This window comes from Lemur catta, chromosome 3, assembly GCF_020740605.2.
Source record: "Lemur catta isolate mLemCat1 chromosome 3, mLemCat1.pri, whole genome shotgun sequence".
Lineage (NCBI taxonomy): Eukaryota > Metazoa > Chordata > Mammalia > Primates > Lemuridae > Lemur > Lemur catta.
Window position 1 is genome coordinate 119,943,357 of NC_059130.1, and position 16,224 is coordinate 119,959,580.

The 16,224-nt window shown below is 38.2% G+C and overlaps 1 protein-coding gene across 3 annotated transcripts in view; it reads right to left on the reverse strand.

Annotated features, from left to right (window-relative positions):
• Positions 1 to 16,224, reverse strand: part of UBE4B (ubiquitination factor E4B) — a 115,986-nt gene that overhangs the window by 39,360 nt on the left and 60,402 nt on the right. For all 3 annotated transcript variants that reach the window (XM_045546177.1, XM_045546179.1, XM_045546178.1), the window contains 5 exons: positions 9,806 to 9,947; positions 8,364 to 8,464; positions 6,872 to 6,986; positions 3,176 to 3,259; positions 601 to 657 (listed from right to left, as the gene is read on the reverse strand). In XM_045546177.1, coding sequence (XP_045402133.1) covers positions 601 to 657; positions 3,176 to 3,259; positions 6,872 to 6,986; positions 8,364 to 8,464; positions 9,806 to 9,947 — 499 coding nt within the window. The remainder of the gene's footprint in view (positions 1 to 600; positions 658 to 3,175; positions 3,260 to 6,871; positions 6,987 to 8,363; positions 8,465 to 9,805; positions 9,948 to 16,224) is intronic.

The window sequence follows — 16,224 nt, forward strand, 5'->3', positions numbered from 1 at the left end:
CTAGGCAAATAAATGGAAGAGGCCAATCAAGCTGCTAAACAGGCAAATGAGTTAAAAGTGTAATGAACAGAGTTCTCAACAGCAACCCTGCTCAGGCGGTTCTTAGCTGCCAGCACAATGGCTGACACCTGACATCTAAAAACACAGGTACACAATACATTAGGAGCCCTGCTGTTATTTTCTCATCACCTCAAATGGAGGAAAACCCTCTGACTCCTCTACATTTTTAGAAGATATTGAATTTTTATGTTTCAAATTACTCTAGGATGGAGTTCAAATAAAGTATTATACTTCCAACAGACTTAAGTAAAACTTTTCCCACAGGACCTGTTATTTCAGCTGTATAATCCTTACACACACACACACACACACACACACACACACACACACACAATCATGGAAGTCAACAACTTCATTGCAGGAAATAATATGTATGACAACAATTTAACAGGTGAGAGACTCCCAGACATGTTACCTCCATCTACATCTAAATGTCCTTCAAGAGAAGTTTTTCAGATAATGTTATTTAAGGAACACCTTCTGGGTTATGGTATTAATATATTCACTGAAAATGTGCAGCCCGATCAGGGAGGTGCTTACCAAATTGCACACAGGGTGTGTCTTCCCAAACTTGGTTTCACAGAGCTCACCCAGTGCCTAGAAATAAGATCAGAAAGAGTCATTTAAATGTATTTCATCTTAAACTGACTGCCACGTGTAACATCAAGGAACAGCTTTATTTGCTGCTTTAGGAACATACGCATTCCCTCTAAAATGGTAACAGACAGCTTTAGTACTTTTTTCTGATTAATAAACTAATATACGTGCATTTTTAAAAACTTGAAATAAAATAAATACAAAATGGAACAAAAAAAATCACTCAAACTTTATCCTCAGACATAAACCCTATTGATACTATGATTAAGTTTTCCACATATATTTTTGTGTACTGTGTGTACATACATATACATATAATATGTTTTTATAAAAACATGTTTTTCACTTTGTATCTTTTCATGTCAAAAAGGTTTGTTTCATAAATTTTAGATGGCTAGCCTTGACAGTGCTAAGCATGACTACAAATAATTACAACTTAATAAGCTATCAAATTCAGAACGTGTTTAGAAGCATAACTTGGTTTCAAGATACCTAGATTTTTGAGAACTCCAACACTTTCCTTCTGGGCTCTAATCATTCCCACATTAGAGAATTATGATAAACAGTTTTTAGGGGCATAAACACAATTCAACATGGCCACAATAACGCAATCAAACACTCTTTTTATCAGGGAATTTAATTCTCTCTGTGATTTAGACATAGCTCCGAAAGTTGCTAAACCAGCCAAAGGAAGCTTCTGGGTCATGCGTTTAGACACTGAAATAACTTTTAGAAGCTCTGGGGCTCCAGCCTCTCAGAAGAGAAAGTTCTCACTGTGCAGAGCAGGAGTTCACAAACTGGGCTGCACGTCAGGATCAAACGGGACACTTTTGGACATCCCAATGCCACACCCACGCTCCGACAAACTAAAGGTCAATTTCTGGGGGCTGAGAGCCAGGCAGGAGCTTTTAGAGTTCCCCAGGTGATTCCAAGGTATGGCTCAGTAGGATCCAATGACCCAGAGAACGATCATAATTATTTCTGATTTTTGCTCCGACAGTGTCCTCTCTCTGCCTTTCATTATTACACTGTCTCTCACTGCATCCTCATTATTATACAGGCATCAATAATGGTACAAAATGAAATTATTGTCTACCACAATGAAGGCCTTTGTCTTTTGAGCAAAAGGACACTTTGTTGCTATCTGACACTAAAAGCTTCTCACTGAAACATCAAGCTAATTCAAACTACAACCAAAAAGCCAAGAATTCCATGAAGAAATATTTACATAGTATAGTGCTAATTAGTGTTCACTACAATATTTTACCACTGAACTCAAACAATCAGATTGTTCTACTTCCTTTCATCTGCCACAGGCTGAATAATGCATAATGACTAATAGAATTTTATTAGGAACCTGAATAACATACACAATGGAAAGAGCCTGGACATAAATCCATTCTAATTACTTTTAAAAGTAGGAATTCCTGTTTCACCTTCTAATTTCCCAGCATTATCTTTAACTTTTAGCCTTTTAGTGTTATGATGATAGTTTTTTTTAAAACATAGATAAATGTACTCTTTGTGTACACCTTTGTTTTAGCATTTATCAAAGTGTCACTGTCCACTTGTTTTGTTGGGGTTTTGATTTTTGCAGTAGATTCTAAGTGCCTTCAGCAAAGGGACCTTGTCTCACTGGCTCCTGTGTTCCCAGTGCCTAGCACGGAACAGATCCTCAGTAAGTAATGGGTGAATGGTACAAGGGAATCAAATCAGTAGTACGAGAAACAGGAACAAATACAGTAAAAAAATCAATTTAACCATGGCCTCAATTTATACAAGGTTGTATTTATACATAAATTTGTTCCTCCATACTTCTACAATGAAAAATATTCAGTAATACTTCAAAATATTTTTCTTCAAAAATTTCACAGAAGCAAATCCAGTATAGAATAGAGCCTCTTGTTTTCATTCTGGTTCCAGTGTTTTCACAACAGCCTAGTCCCCCCATGAGAATCTAGCCGAAGATTCTGTCTACAATTTATGCTTGCTCTAAATATCTTAAGGAGCAAAGCAGATCTATGCTTCCCAGGAAAAGCCTGCAGATGAAGTGTACGGAATTAGGAAACAGGGAAGATGAACAAGAGAGTTACTCTGAGATGTTCTGCACAGAATATATAAAGATAAAACTGCATTGCTTTTCTTAGTATAACTCTGCCTTTTTAATCATTTTTGAAATAACAAATTTAATCCCAAATATGGTATGCTCATTGCTAGGAGAACTGGAAGGATACCACCAATAATTACGTTTTTTATAAGCTACATAATATGGTGAAGTACATTTTAACAAGAGCATCACTGACTCCTGTCTAGGACTTGGGTAGGTGGAATATGTACCAGGCTGCTAACTGTCTTCACTGATGCATCTCACTACACACCAAACACTGCATGGCCAACACAATGATTTCATAAATCTGAAAACAAGGTTGATCATGGACCTGAAAGAAAAGTGTATGTTAAAATAATCTAAAAGAAAAACATCTATCAAATGGGTTAAAGAAAAAGAACAAAGTTTTACCATGAGGGGGTATTTGAAGTAGTCACTATCGAGGGAGCACTCTTTGGCAGCAAGAGCCAGGCCTTGTAAAATGGGGATAAAGATCTACAAGAAAAAAAAAAATCAGAAATAGAAGTTTAAGAAAATCTAAGACTAGGAAGCACATCAAATAAAGTGCTAGATCTGAATGTTCAGGCATTTCCACTCTTTCCCTAAGGAAAAGCTTGGAGTTTAGAATTCAGCCAGTGTTGACCTGTCCTCTGACAAGGCTAACCGTAAAGTAATGAAGCTGAATTCTCCAGAAATAAGAGGGTTTTGGTGAACCCTAATACTCTGGCAGGACTCTCAGTAATTCAACAGAAACCCACAAATTTGGAACCCGCTGAAGGACTCTCCAAGGGTCGCTAATCAACTAAACTCTGCACATCTCAGCAACTAATATATTCTTGATTACCAAGCAGCTATAATCTGTAGAAACAATTAAATGTTCCAATATTTTTACATCTCTATCAACATACTTTTAAAAAGTCTTTTTCTGTTTACTTTGTGGAAAACAAGAAAAGAGATTGACAATGGATATTATTGTTAAACTTAATTAAGTTGGAGCAAAGAGATAGCCAGTAAATGTTGAAATTGGAAAAAAAAAAAAGCTTTAGTTAGAATGTCTTACCTCTCCACAGGGTGTAATTAATATACTAACCCGGTATTGGAGCTTAAGAGCACTACAATCTACTTTTATAGAAGTTTACCATTAATACGGGGTAACACTATGCAAGATTTACTCAGCACAGCCCATCTTCAAATTTCACAATGTACTTGCTGATCAACAAACACCTTTAGGGAGTTGGTTGGGATTCAAGACTAATAAAATTAAGTAGAAGATGTTGTAAACAATAGCTGACAATCTGAATACCACAAGTTCTAAAGAAGTATACTATGAAGCCAATAGAAACTTGAAAACTTCTCTTTCCTACTAATTTCATCCCATCATACTGAGCACCTTAGTCATTTAAAAAGCACAGTACAAACATACCACGGACTACAAAGTATCTGTGAAGTGTTCTGAGATATCAGCACAGCTCTGGAAGAGCTCATTCTATTTTTGTGACTCAAACAATCAGGGTGGAAGTAACATGCTTTCATAAATCAGCTAAAAATGGAGAAGCAACACTCAGGGTTGGGGGTAGGGAATGTCAACATTGCAATCAAGAAGAAAAGACAGACCAGGCACAGTGGCTGTAATCCTAGCACTTTGGGAGGCTGAGGCAGGAGGATTGCTTGAGCCCAGGAATTTGAGGTTGCAGTGAGCTATGATGACACCACTGCACTCTAGCCCATTAGCCCAGGCAGCAGAGCAAGATCCTGCCTCAAAAAAAAAAGAAGAAGAAGAAGAAGAAAAGACAAATAGAAGTTCTGGAATCACCAAAAATAAATTTTATAATTGGTCATCCAAAAAAATTTCTAAGCATTTTTTCAGGAATGCTATAAGTAAAATACCTTTACCCTTTCTAGTACAGTTATCCACTTGTGCAAGTAGGGCTTAATGTGTAATAACTAGACATAATTTTACTACATATATTTTTCAAATAGTCAAAATTACATTATTTATGTGATGTACATATTTTAAATAATTCTCTTATTTTAAAATAAATGCCTCCCAGCATGGATTAAAAAAATGCTACAAATATTCATCTCCAATCCTAAATTCTAGCTGCTATTTATTTCTGTTTATCTGTTTATCTGTGAACACCACTCAAATGTTGAAACAAGGTAGAAATTTTAGTGAAAGATTTAATAATTCATTTTCAAATAAACCAATTTCAAATAAATTCATTTTCAAATAAATAAATTTATTTGCTACTCTTTTAAGACAAAAGGTAAAATGCTATGTTTCAGTTGAGCAGCTCTAGTCCACTCATCTTTTCTCTCTAGAAAGAACACATGGTTGCATGTGAGAAAAGACAAGGAGTGGCTGAAAAGGGATCAGAATTCTGGGATTAAAACTAAACATGTCTGTGGTGGTTACACAACACTGTAAATGCATTAAATGCCACTGTATTATACACTTCAAAATAGTGATTTTGATATTATGTGAATTTCACCTCAATTTAAAAAACCCAAAGAGGTCATTTCATAAAATCTGTGTTTTAAGTTTGTTTATGAATAAAACAGGCATGCTATACCCCTTTCGGCTCATCACTGGATTGATCTCATATAGTTAAAACTACTATCTGTATGTTCAAATGACATCTTTTGAATAGGAAAAGTATTCTAATTAATACCCATTACATGCATAATGTATTAATACTGTACCACTTAAACCTTCCACGACAGTTATTTATTTTCATCAGAGTTCACTTATCTTTCTAAAGATGAAGAGCTCACTATGCTGCCTTAGTATTCCTGTAAGTCAACAAGACCATCATTTAGGGTAAGTAGTTAATGCATTCTGGATAGAGTACACAACATTAACTGGAATTTTTATTTTTGAATCCTGGATTCTTCTTTTATGAATATTGTCAAGATGATTGAAAATACAATTCCAGAGAATTAAAAGGTCTTAAAATTAAGTTATGAATAATATTAGGTATAAAACAGAGTAAAAGGAATCACACCAATTATAGCTACTACCCCTGTTATTTCCTCTAGCCACACAAAAAAAATGATGACACAGCAAACTGTAAGAAAATTTTATAAAAATCCTCTCATCTAAGGGAAGCAACTGTATGAAGGTTCTGGGCAAAGTGCTTGCTTTACAGAACAGGTCCATAAAACAGCAACAAAAATGTTAATGCCAAAATTTCACCTTGGAAGAAACTTTCCAGACTAAGTAAACAGTTTTATTATTAAATATCACATACCTTCATTTTCACTTGACTTTATACAATGAAGTATCAGAACAATGTATAAATACTTAATGGAATAAGTAAGAAACAAGACATCTTTCCCAGTTTAGTGGTGAGAAGACAAAGATTCTAAGTGGATTGCAAACTGCCATGGGTTAATTTATTAATCATATAAACTTAGAGGACTAATTTTTAACACTACCATCTGGCAAATGCACAGCATGCCTTATGCTATCTTTTGTTGTTCTTCTGTTAAAAGTTCCTTAAAATCAGGGACAGGGCCTTATATTTTTTTCTTACCTCCCAAAGCACTTAGTATAGACTTTATTTAAAAGACTAATAATGTTTGGCCAGGCGTGGTGGCTCACGCCTATAATCCCAGCACTCTGGGAGGTTGTGGGAGTAGGACTGCTTGAGGTCAGGAGGTCGAGACCTGCCTAAGCAAGAACAAGACACCATCTCTACTAAAAATAGAAAAAATTAGCTGGACGTGGTGATGCGAGCCTGTAGTCCCAGCTATTTGGGGTGCTGAGGCAGGAGGACTGCTTGAGCCCAGGAGTTTGAGGTTGCTGTGAGCTAGCCTGACGCCACAGCACTCTAGTCCAGGCAACAGAATGAGACTATGTCTCAAAAAAATAAAAGATTAATTAGTTTGACTAATTAGTTGAAATGGACATATAACTTGAACAACGCAGCTGTCAATCCTAATTCCTCAAGAAATAATCTTAGGTAGGTCTTTTCCCTAGACAAATAATACATACATGCTCAAATTCAGAAACAAAATTTTTCAATATGTGTTGTGTTCAGAAATCAGCCTCAACACAGAAACTCTTAGGTGAAAAGTTGCAGTAACAAACTCATACAACCATACCTGCTTGAACACTTCTTCATCCTGGTGAGTAGTTCTCACCAGTTCTTGAATGAAGCCATATGGGAGATTCCTACACAGCATATACGGCACTAGGAAGGACGGCTGCTGCATGGACCTGTGGACCCATGAAAACCAAGGCCTACGATGAAATCACCTTATTACCATGTAACAGAAGCACATAAAATATCACGTCAGTAACAACTACCCAGTCAAAAGTCAAACTTGAAATCTCCCAACTATTCTGAACAATAGTTTTAGACAAGCGATAACCCTTCTTAACATTAGTAATTACTTTGTGGCATCTTTAATGAGATACTACAGGAAGTTCAAAAGAATCCATCTTTTCCTACATAGAGCTCTTTAAAAATGAAGCATTAAAACAAATGAAGCATTGTAGGTTTCTTTTACTTATTTGTTTTTGCCTCATCCAAATTGGGGGGAAAAAGATTAGTAGTGATTGAAGACTTAAAAATTTCTTATTAATTTTAACCATAGAACTTTTTTTGAGTTTTGGTACATGTATACAATTTACCTTCTTTTTGAAAAGTTTCAAAAACATATGGTTATGGGACAGAAAATAATATAAGACACCCAGAACAAATAAATGTGACTTTATTCATCCTAAATGAATAAATTAGTATCTAAAATCCTTTAGATATTTTTTGCATAAAAGAAATGAAGTATACTCACTTTTTAGAAACTTGAAACCTTTATGGAACTCTCAAAAACAAACAAATAATGCAGTACTCTGGGTGATTTCACCAATTATCTATTCCATTACTATTCTTTATTACTGACTGAACAACAGAGATTATGTGATACATGGAAGGTGATGATCCACACAAAAAGCAGCTGCTTTTAAACTAAATTACTAATTTTCTGCCTTGATGTCTACATATTTCAATAATAGTCTCTTTCAAAAAGCATACAGAATTCTTAAAACATAACTAGTTTTGTTTTTTATTTTTTAGAGATGGGGTCTCACTCTGTTGCCTAGGCTGGAGTGCAGTAGAGCAATCATAACTCACTGCAGCCTTGAATTCCTGAGCTCAACCAATCCTTTAGCCTCAGCTTCCAGAGTAGCTGGGACTATACAGGCATGTGCTATCATGCTCAGCTAAGTTTTCTTATTTTTTTGTAGAGACCCAGTCTTGCTATGTTGCCCAGGCTAGTCTTAAACGCCTGTCCTCAATCCTCCCACCTTGGCCTCCCAAAGTACTGGGATTACAGGCCTGAGCCACTGCACTGGCCCTAATTTCTTTTTAAAATATGCTTTGCACTACTTTAGAAGATGAGGAAGAAAAGGATGTTTTATTTTCATAGTATTTTAGAGAAGGAAAGGGACCTTGGGGATCATTTAATCAAAGACTTTCACTTTATGGGTGAAGGAGGTAGTTATCTAAGGTGGTGCAGAATGGCTGGACATCCTGGCGTCCACTGATGGGTAGGTTCCTCTGCCTTCTACCATCAAGCACATGATGGTTCTTCTTACCTCGGCTGCGTTAGGGAGCCTTGTAGTACTAATGCAGTGTGGGATATGCACTGAGAGCGGATGTTGCTCAAAAGCTGGCTGACTGCTGGCTGGCTGCACATCTGAAAAAGAAAGGTGGAAGTTAGGAGAATAAGAAACAAACAAAATAACCCCATGCTGTTGAAAACTGACAAGAGTCAGAAGACATTGATCACCATAAAATGGCATGTGCTTTTCTCTTCCTTTATTCATAACGAACAAGTACACAAGCACACTGTGTCATAACGAACAAGTACACAAGCACACTGTCACTGTGCCTCGGTGAAACCAACCGTCAGAGAAGAAAGAAGTGCAAGTTTGAGGTGACCACTCAAGAACCTTGGAAATGTGCCCACTCTCTTTGCTTTCAGGCACCTAAGAGATCCTTCACAAATATGAAACTAACCAGTGAACAACTGGAATGTAAACTAGAACCAGAAGATGAATAGGAATAAAATGAGAAAACAATGAAGCCAGTCAGTGCATAATAGGGGAAAAAGTGTAGCTTGCTGAGAGTTTAAACCCAGCCTTGCAACTTATTAGTTGTGATTCTATGTGATTACTATGTGATTCTGGACAATTACTTACAATCTCTCTGAGTTTCATTTGCTGGTTCATACAATGGAAAAATAATACCTATCCAATACTGGGTTCCACTGGACTAACTAGGCATCAGTGAGAATACAAGCTAATGTAGACTTAGCACATCACTTGATGGTCTACAGGTGCTCCATAATGTTGGTCATTATAGTGATTATGACAGACTGTCAGAAATTATCAGGGCTGGGTGCGGTAGCTCATGCTTATAATCCTAGCACTCTGGGAGGCTGAGGCGGGAGGATCACTTGAGCTCAGGAGTTCAAGACCAGCCTGAGCAAGAACGAGACTCTGTCTCTACCAAAAATAGAAAAATTAGCTGGGCGTGGTGGTGTGCACCTGTAGTCCCAGCTACTCGGGAGGCTGAGGCAGGAGAATTGCTAAGCCCAGGAGTTTGAGGTTGCTGTGAGCTAGGCTGATGCCACAGCACTCTAACCCAAGTGACAGAGTGAGACTGAAGAAAGAAAGGGAGGGAGGAAGGAAGGAAGGAAGGAAGGAAGGAAGGAAGGAAGGAAGGAAGGAATCATCAGGGCCATGTGCACCCAGCTACAGTGTAGTCAAGAGAGAGGACTCCGAAGCCAGACCACCTGGGTTCACATTTTGGGCCTGTCACTTCTTCCCTCCACTAGGATGAGAGTGCCACAAGGGCAGGGATTTCTGTTTTGTTCGGTGATATAATCTGAGTTCCTAATGTAGTGCTTGGCACATAGCAGATGTTTAATAACAACTATATTGATTGAATAAATGAATAAATGCTCCTGGGGGGGGGATTATTTTTATCACACAAATAACCAGGTTTTTAAAAAATTGAATCTCTTTCATATTACCTTTGGTGCTTTTTTTTCCTCTATTCCAACTCGGTCAAAACACTCAATGAGGTAGTTCAGCATATCTGTCTCTTTGCACGTCTCAATGGTAAAATGGTCACTGTAAGAATCCCAGTTACTTGCTCCGCCAGAGGCTCCCAAACTTTGGAGAAGAGAAAAAAAAATTGATGATTCTTATCTCTTCTTGATTATTTCTTTTTGACAGAGTTTGCATTTGTGCAGCAGAAAGCCTGTTAGGATCCCTGCACCCATGACAAAGCTCAAACACCCATGCAGCCAAGATTGGAGCTGCCTGCTTGTTTCGCCTGTTTCAAGCCCAACAATAGTAATTTTTGGTAAACATTTTTTGGACCTAAGAAGGGGACCTTTTCTTACTGGGGATAGCAACTTACAAAACCAGAAGGACTAAGAACTGCTACTGAGTACTAGGCATTTGAAGGGTTATCACAGGTACTTAAACCAAACTGCCTGGGATCACTCAGAATTGTTGGTTAAAGCCAGACTATGCTATTGCTGTCATCAAACTCCTTAAGAGTGAAATTATAAGGGACTAACAAAATATACCTCATCCTTAGGACTTCTAGCATAGATCTCAAAAGCCTTCATCCAGCATTTGGCAACAGGACCAGAGCTTAGGAAAACTGTCTAGTTAGAAGGAGACATGAATATATTTGCTATCAACATAAAAACTTCTAAAAACTATCCGTGAAAAAGACAAAGTGGTACAGTAAAAACAAAAACAAAACAAAAATCTTGCACTAGGAATAACCAGACTCGGGTTCTAGTCCCAGTCATACTGCTAACTTGTTACCTGGACCTAGAACCTCTATCTGATTTGTAGTAAGGCTTTAATGAAATAATGTGGAAGTGTTTTGTAAAATATAAGCAGGATACAGTGCAAACCACTGTTATTATTAGTAATAACTATTCTCTGAGACACAAAACAAACATAACCACAGGGTTAGGTTTGAGGAAATTAAAGTTAGAATCAACAATTGACAGGTCACATACCAAATGGGTCTTTAACTCCCAAATTGATTTGCTATACACAATAGATACAAAGAGATTAATCATGGCTAGAAGCAAGGAACTCTAAAATGAAGAGGAAATGAGAAAATATAAACTTAGCAAAAAAAAAAAAAAAATTACATACAGAAGATGACACACGAGGGGACTATCAGGACCGTGAGAGACACATCCCTACTTCAACCCAGGGCAGACAATGTCTAGAAACTAAAAGGACCAAGAGGAATTCAGATATCAACAACATGCTTTACAGATAGATAGATATGTATAACTAATTTTAGAATATAGTCATGAGCTACATAATAACATTTTGGTCAACAACAGACCACATATACCGTGGTGGTCCCATAGATTATATTAATAATATCACATTTTTACAGTACCTTGTCAATGTTTAGATATGTTTACATACGCAAATACTCACCACTGTTACAACTGCCTATAGTATTCAGTACAATTACGTGCTGTTCAGATAGATTTGTAGCCTAGGAGCAATAGGCGTGTAGTAGGCCACACCATCTAGCATTGTTTAAGTCATGATGTCTAAATGATGATGAAATTGCCTAATGACATATTTCTCAGAACGTGTGGCCACGGTAAAGTGACACATGGCCGTACATACAGAACTTGTCCTTCAAACTTTGGAAAAATATACATAACTGACCTTGGAATGAAACGCTGATATTAACATATTTCAATAAAGGTGTTTAAGGTGAAAACAGTGTCAGTTTGCAACCCAAGGCGTGCAGCCCAGACTCTAGTAAATTTGACTTGTACAGCCTACAATCTAGGTCGGATAGACAGGGGCGAGGGTGGGGAACCCGGTGTGGGGCTGGGGAGCTGATGACGCTTAGGGGCAGTCACAGGAATAGAGTGGCTACTCCCTGCTGGCTCAGCCACCCACAAGGCGCCTCACCAGTCATGGCAAAGGTGGGCAGGTCAGCATGGGAACCCCAAAAAACAAAGACAATTAATTCTTGGGTCTTTATAGCAATTAATTTTTTGGTACACTTTATTATTAATTAGTGGCAGGATCTGGTATCTGCTAATTGGCCTGACAATAGAAAGGTGAGTATTATAATGAAGCACAGGAAAAACATATGTACTAACAGAAAAACCCACCAACCATTAGAAGTATAGTGAATCCCCAAAAGTAGAAAGGGGAAAAGAGAGATCTGTCTTTACTCACAGCCATCTTAGTGTCAAGCGATTCCTCCCTCTTCCATCTGACATTAGTGACTCAGTAATTATACTCACTGCACTTCCCAAAGATAAACTTTGCTGATACAGGCTTGTACCTATACATAACTGAGGGTAATTTTCCTTTGAGCAGCTCTTGCAGATGACAATGAAAATAGATCTCCTTCATGTTTAAAATGAAAAATTTAAACTATACATTTCCCTGAGCTAAGTCCCATATTTCTCACATTTTTACATTTCTGGAATAGAAAGTATTTTATGTTTGATCTCACTAGGTCCTTGCCAGCCAAGATCTTTGTAGATGTGAGTAAATTAAAGTTTTGAGATGGGGAGATTATCTTGGATTACCTAGGCAGGCCCTAAATGCAATCACTTGTATTCTTATAAGAAGGAGGCAGAGACTGGGCACGGTGGCTCACGAGTTCAAGACCAGTCTGAGCCTTGTGAGGCCTTGTCTTTACCAAAAATAGAGAAATTAGCTGGGCGTGGTGGCATGTGCCAGTAGTCCCAGCTACTCGGGAGGCTGAAACAAGAGGCTTGCTTGAGGCCAGGAGTTTGAGGTTGTGGTGAACTATGATGACACCACAGCACTCTAGCCTGGGAGACAGAGCAAGACCCTGTCTCAAAAACAAACAAACAAACAAACAAACAAACAAACAAACAAAAAACTCCTTGCCCACTGTAAGGGGTCAGTTTGATGCAATACCAAAAGCCAGCACATGAGCATTTGTATGAACTCAGCGTGTTTACATGGAGTTGGCTCACACAACTGCCACCGAAATTAGGTTCTACTCCTAACAACACATTCCACTTAATTTTCACTTATATTTGAACCCCTCATGACACTTAAAATATCTTCACAAATATTTCACTAAGACATTAAAAAGTAACAATGTATCTAGACGACTGCTTATCTTGTGCTAGGCAATGCAATGAAAGGCATTCGGAATACATTAATATTTCAAAGCTAAAGGAGGTTGGTGTATTTTGGTAAACATCACTCAGCCCAGCACCAAACATCCAGCTGAATTTCAAGAGAGGGGGTGGAAATGAAACAAATTTTTAACCAAATAGGAAATGTAGCATAAGCCTCAGTATTTGGCAATATGTTTCAAAATGATACAATCAATCCTAAAGCTGCCAAAATCAGTCATGAACACAAGCAGGAAAAGTGGCCAGTCTCACCAATGCTAAGCATAGTTGCCAACGGTCAAAACTCATTTACAAGGATTTTTAGATTCAAAGTGAAAGAAAGAGTTGGATTCAAATTTTGAATGTGACACTGAAGGAGAAAGTGGTGTATAGTTTATATGCTTCAGTTTATGCTATCAACCATTTTTAAATGGTCAAGTTACTACTTTAAAAAGTAGTTAAACTTTCATTTTTCCCCTCAAAAAGATGTTTAAAAATTCCTGATGCTTTTACAACCGGGACATCTTAAAATCTTGGAAATATGTCATATTTCAGTCCTAAGAACATCTAAAAATTATACCTCCCTGTGGGAGAATATGTGAACAATTTTCTTCTAACTACACCAGCAGTCTGATGATGTAATCATTTTGCATGATAGAAAAAGTGCTGTATCCTTCTGAAAACACAATGAAAACATGCTAGGGATTTACACACGCATCAGATCTGTGCAGTCTGAATCTCATTTTAAATGCACCAAGAAAACTTGCTCTTAAAGGGACTCTATTATAGTTTCTTCTATAATGAGAATAACTACCATCTCATTTACTGACATTTTCAATGCAGACTTTGGAATTTTGTATTGTCTCAATGCAAGGCAAAAGTCAGAGTTGTGTAGATTTAAGCACTACAAATTCATCCGACAAAAATTTACAGTCGGCCTCCTGGGTTCCAGGCACTGTTGTAGGTCCTGGGGAAGCGCACAGAATCAAACAAATGAAGACCTTGTTGACATGGCAGTTACACTGTTGATGGGCAGCCAATCAAAAACAAATTAATATTTAAGTGGCAAGAATAAAAAGAAAAGCAGAGTACGGGTGATGGAGAAGGGTAGATAGCGAGAGAGAGAGAGAGCGAGAGAGAGAGAGAGAGAGTGTGTGTGTGTGTGTGTGTGTGTGTGTATGTGTTTTATATAATGGTTAATACAGTGGGGTCAAGGACCACCCTCTGACACACCTGAGGGAAGTCAGGGAACAGGCCACACAGCTATCTGGGAGAGTATGGTCCAAAGGGAAGAAACAAGTACAATGGGCCAGCAGGAATCATAAGTTCAAAGGACGAGAGCCTAGCGTGAGAGCTAGAGGAGGCAGGCACCTGGAGGAACACGAGGTTAGAAAGGAAGAGTATGTATGTGTGTACTCGTGTGCAGGCATGCTTGGTGAGGGGGGAGAGGGGGAGAGGAAGGGAGAGGAGAAGAGAGAGAGAGAGAGAGAGACAGAGAGTGTGTAGTGTAGTGTATACAGGAGATACAGGGCCTTATGGGCCACGGTGCAAGGCTTCGGGTTTTACTGTATATGAGAAGGGAAATCACTGGAGGGTTTGGGGACAGACATGGTAGAAGGATTTTTCTTTTTCGGTACCTCTGTCTCACCCTCAAGCAGTGATGATCAGAGAAACCGGAGGGTGAATGTCAGTGCTTTTCACTATTTGCTAATTTTCCCTTTTTCTACTCACCATAAGGCTCAGGACATTCAAGATTTGACCTTCTGCAATGAAATATCTACACATTTTTAAAAAAAGACAAATAGCAAATTTCTTTCTAGTCATCAACTTCCTAGGAAACAATTAGAAAATTTTTTCTCAGGATAACTTCTATGGTATCTTTAGCACAGGATAATTTTAACTTCACTCATTTATGCCACTCCTGCAGGAAGCAGTTCCTTCTAATTCATACCGTTCTTTTCACAGAAGACTACAAACCCTTACAGAAGGAATGCTTTACCTTTCTGAAATTAATCCTTATCATCAGCACTATAAATAATTAACATATGAATGTATGTCCCAACTACTTCCAACAAGATTTGCAATAATACATCAGCTCCACTGGGCAAACAGACGGGGAGACAGATATCATACAACCCCTGTTGATTCTTTCTTCTATGACGTTAAACTCACCAGGCAAGAAGTGGGTGTTAAAATTGCTTACTTCAAAGTAAACACAATTCTGAGATCAATCAGAAAGGGGACAGAAAAAATTATTTCTTTGCTGATTGCTCAAATTAATAAGGTTTTTTGCTACCCCTTCCTGGTTCTCACCCTCCATGCAATCTTAAGTTCTTCTATTTGTTTAACCAGTTATGTTATGTATTTTTACCCATCTTTTTGCATTCTTTTTGATGTGAATTAAGAACCTATAAGCTGCCAAAATCAAAATGACCAGATTTCATTATAACAGCCAACAAGGGACTTAAAACTGCCTGGGATGGAATGTTGTAATTAAGGAGTAAAATGCTGGCACTGCCTTGGCCAGGAGCAGAGCACACACACAGACTCTTGGCAGTGAGATAACTAGTACGGAACGAGAACAACACAAGCCCTATTTGGGCAAAAACGGAAAGCGGCAGCAGCAGGGTGTGTTGGTAAAGAACATGAGCTCTGGTTCAGGCTGCTTGAGCCTGTGACTTTCACCCCGCTGCACCCTACTTTCCTCACAGTAGGTTCAGCACGGAGCAGGGAGGTAACATACGCGTGGTGCTGACCGCATCTGGCACATAGCGCTCCATGAGCATGTGCAGCTATTACTAAACACGCAGTAAGTTTTACTTCTCCCATTAGGTAGAGAACCAAGATCTGAGGCAAGGCTGGGATGTTAGAGGCCTAGAAAGAGAGGTGTTAGTAAAAGCAGCACACACTCTATTTGCTAGAGAAAGTCAGAATTAAATACGCCAGGAAGAGAGCACTTCTCCCACAGATAATTTACAGTAAAACAGATAACACAGCACCTTCCCCACAAGGAGGCCGATTCCTAGGAAGGAGGCCTGCTGCATCACTATAATCGTGCAAGAGATTTCACCTACATGAAAGACACTTCCACCTTTGGGAAATTTACTAGAGAAACAGTGATATAATGCTCAACCTAATACAAATATCAACCTTCCTGAATCAATATTCAACCTTGCATCAATATTCCTCTCTCTCCTTATATACTCTCTGATGATTCTTCTGAACGCTGTCAAATTTAATGAAGTGTACCTAATTCCTACTGTCTCTATTTATAGCCTGGA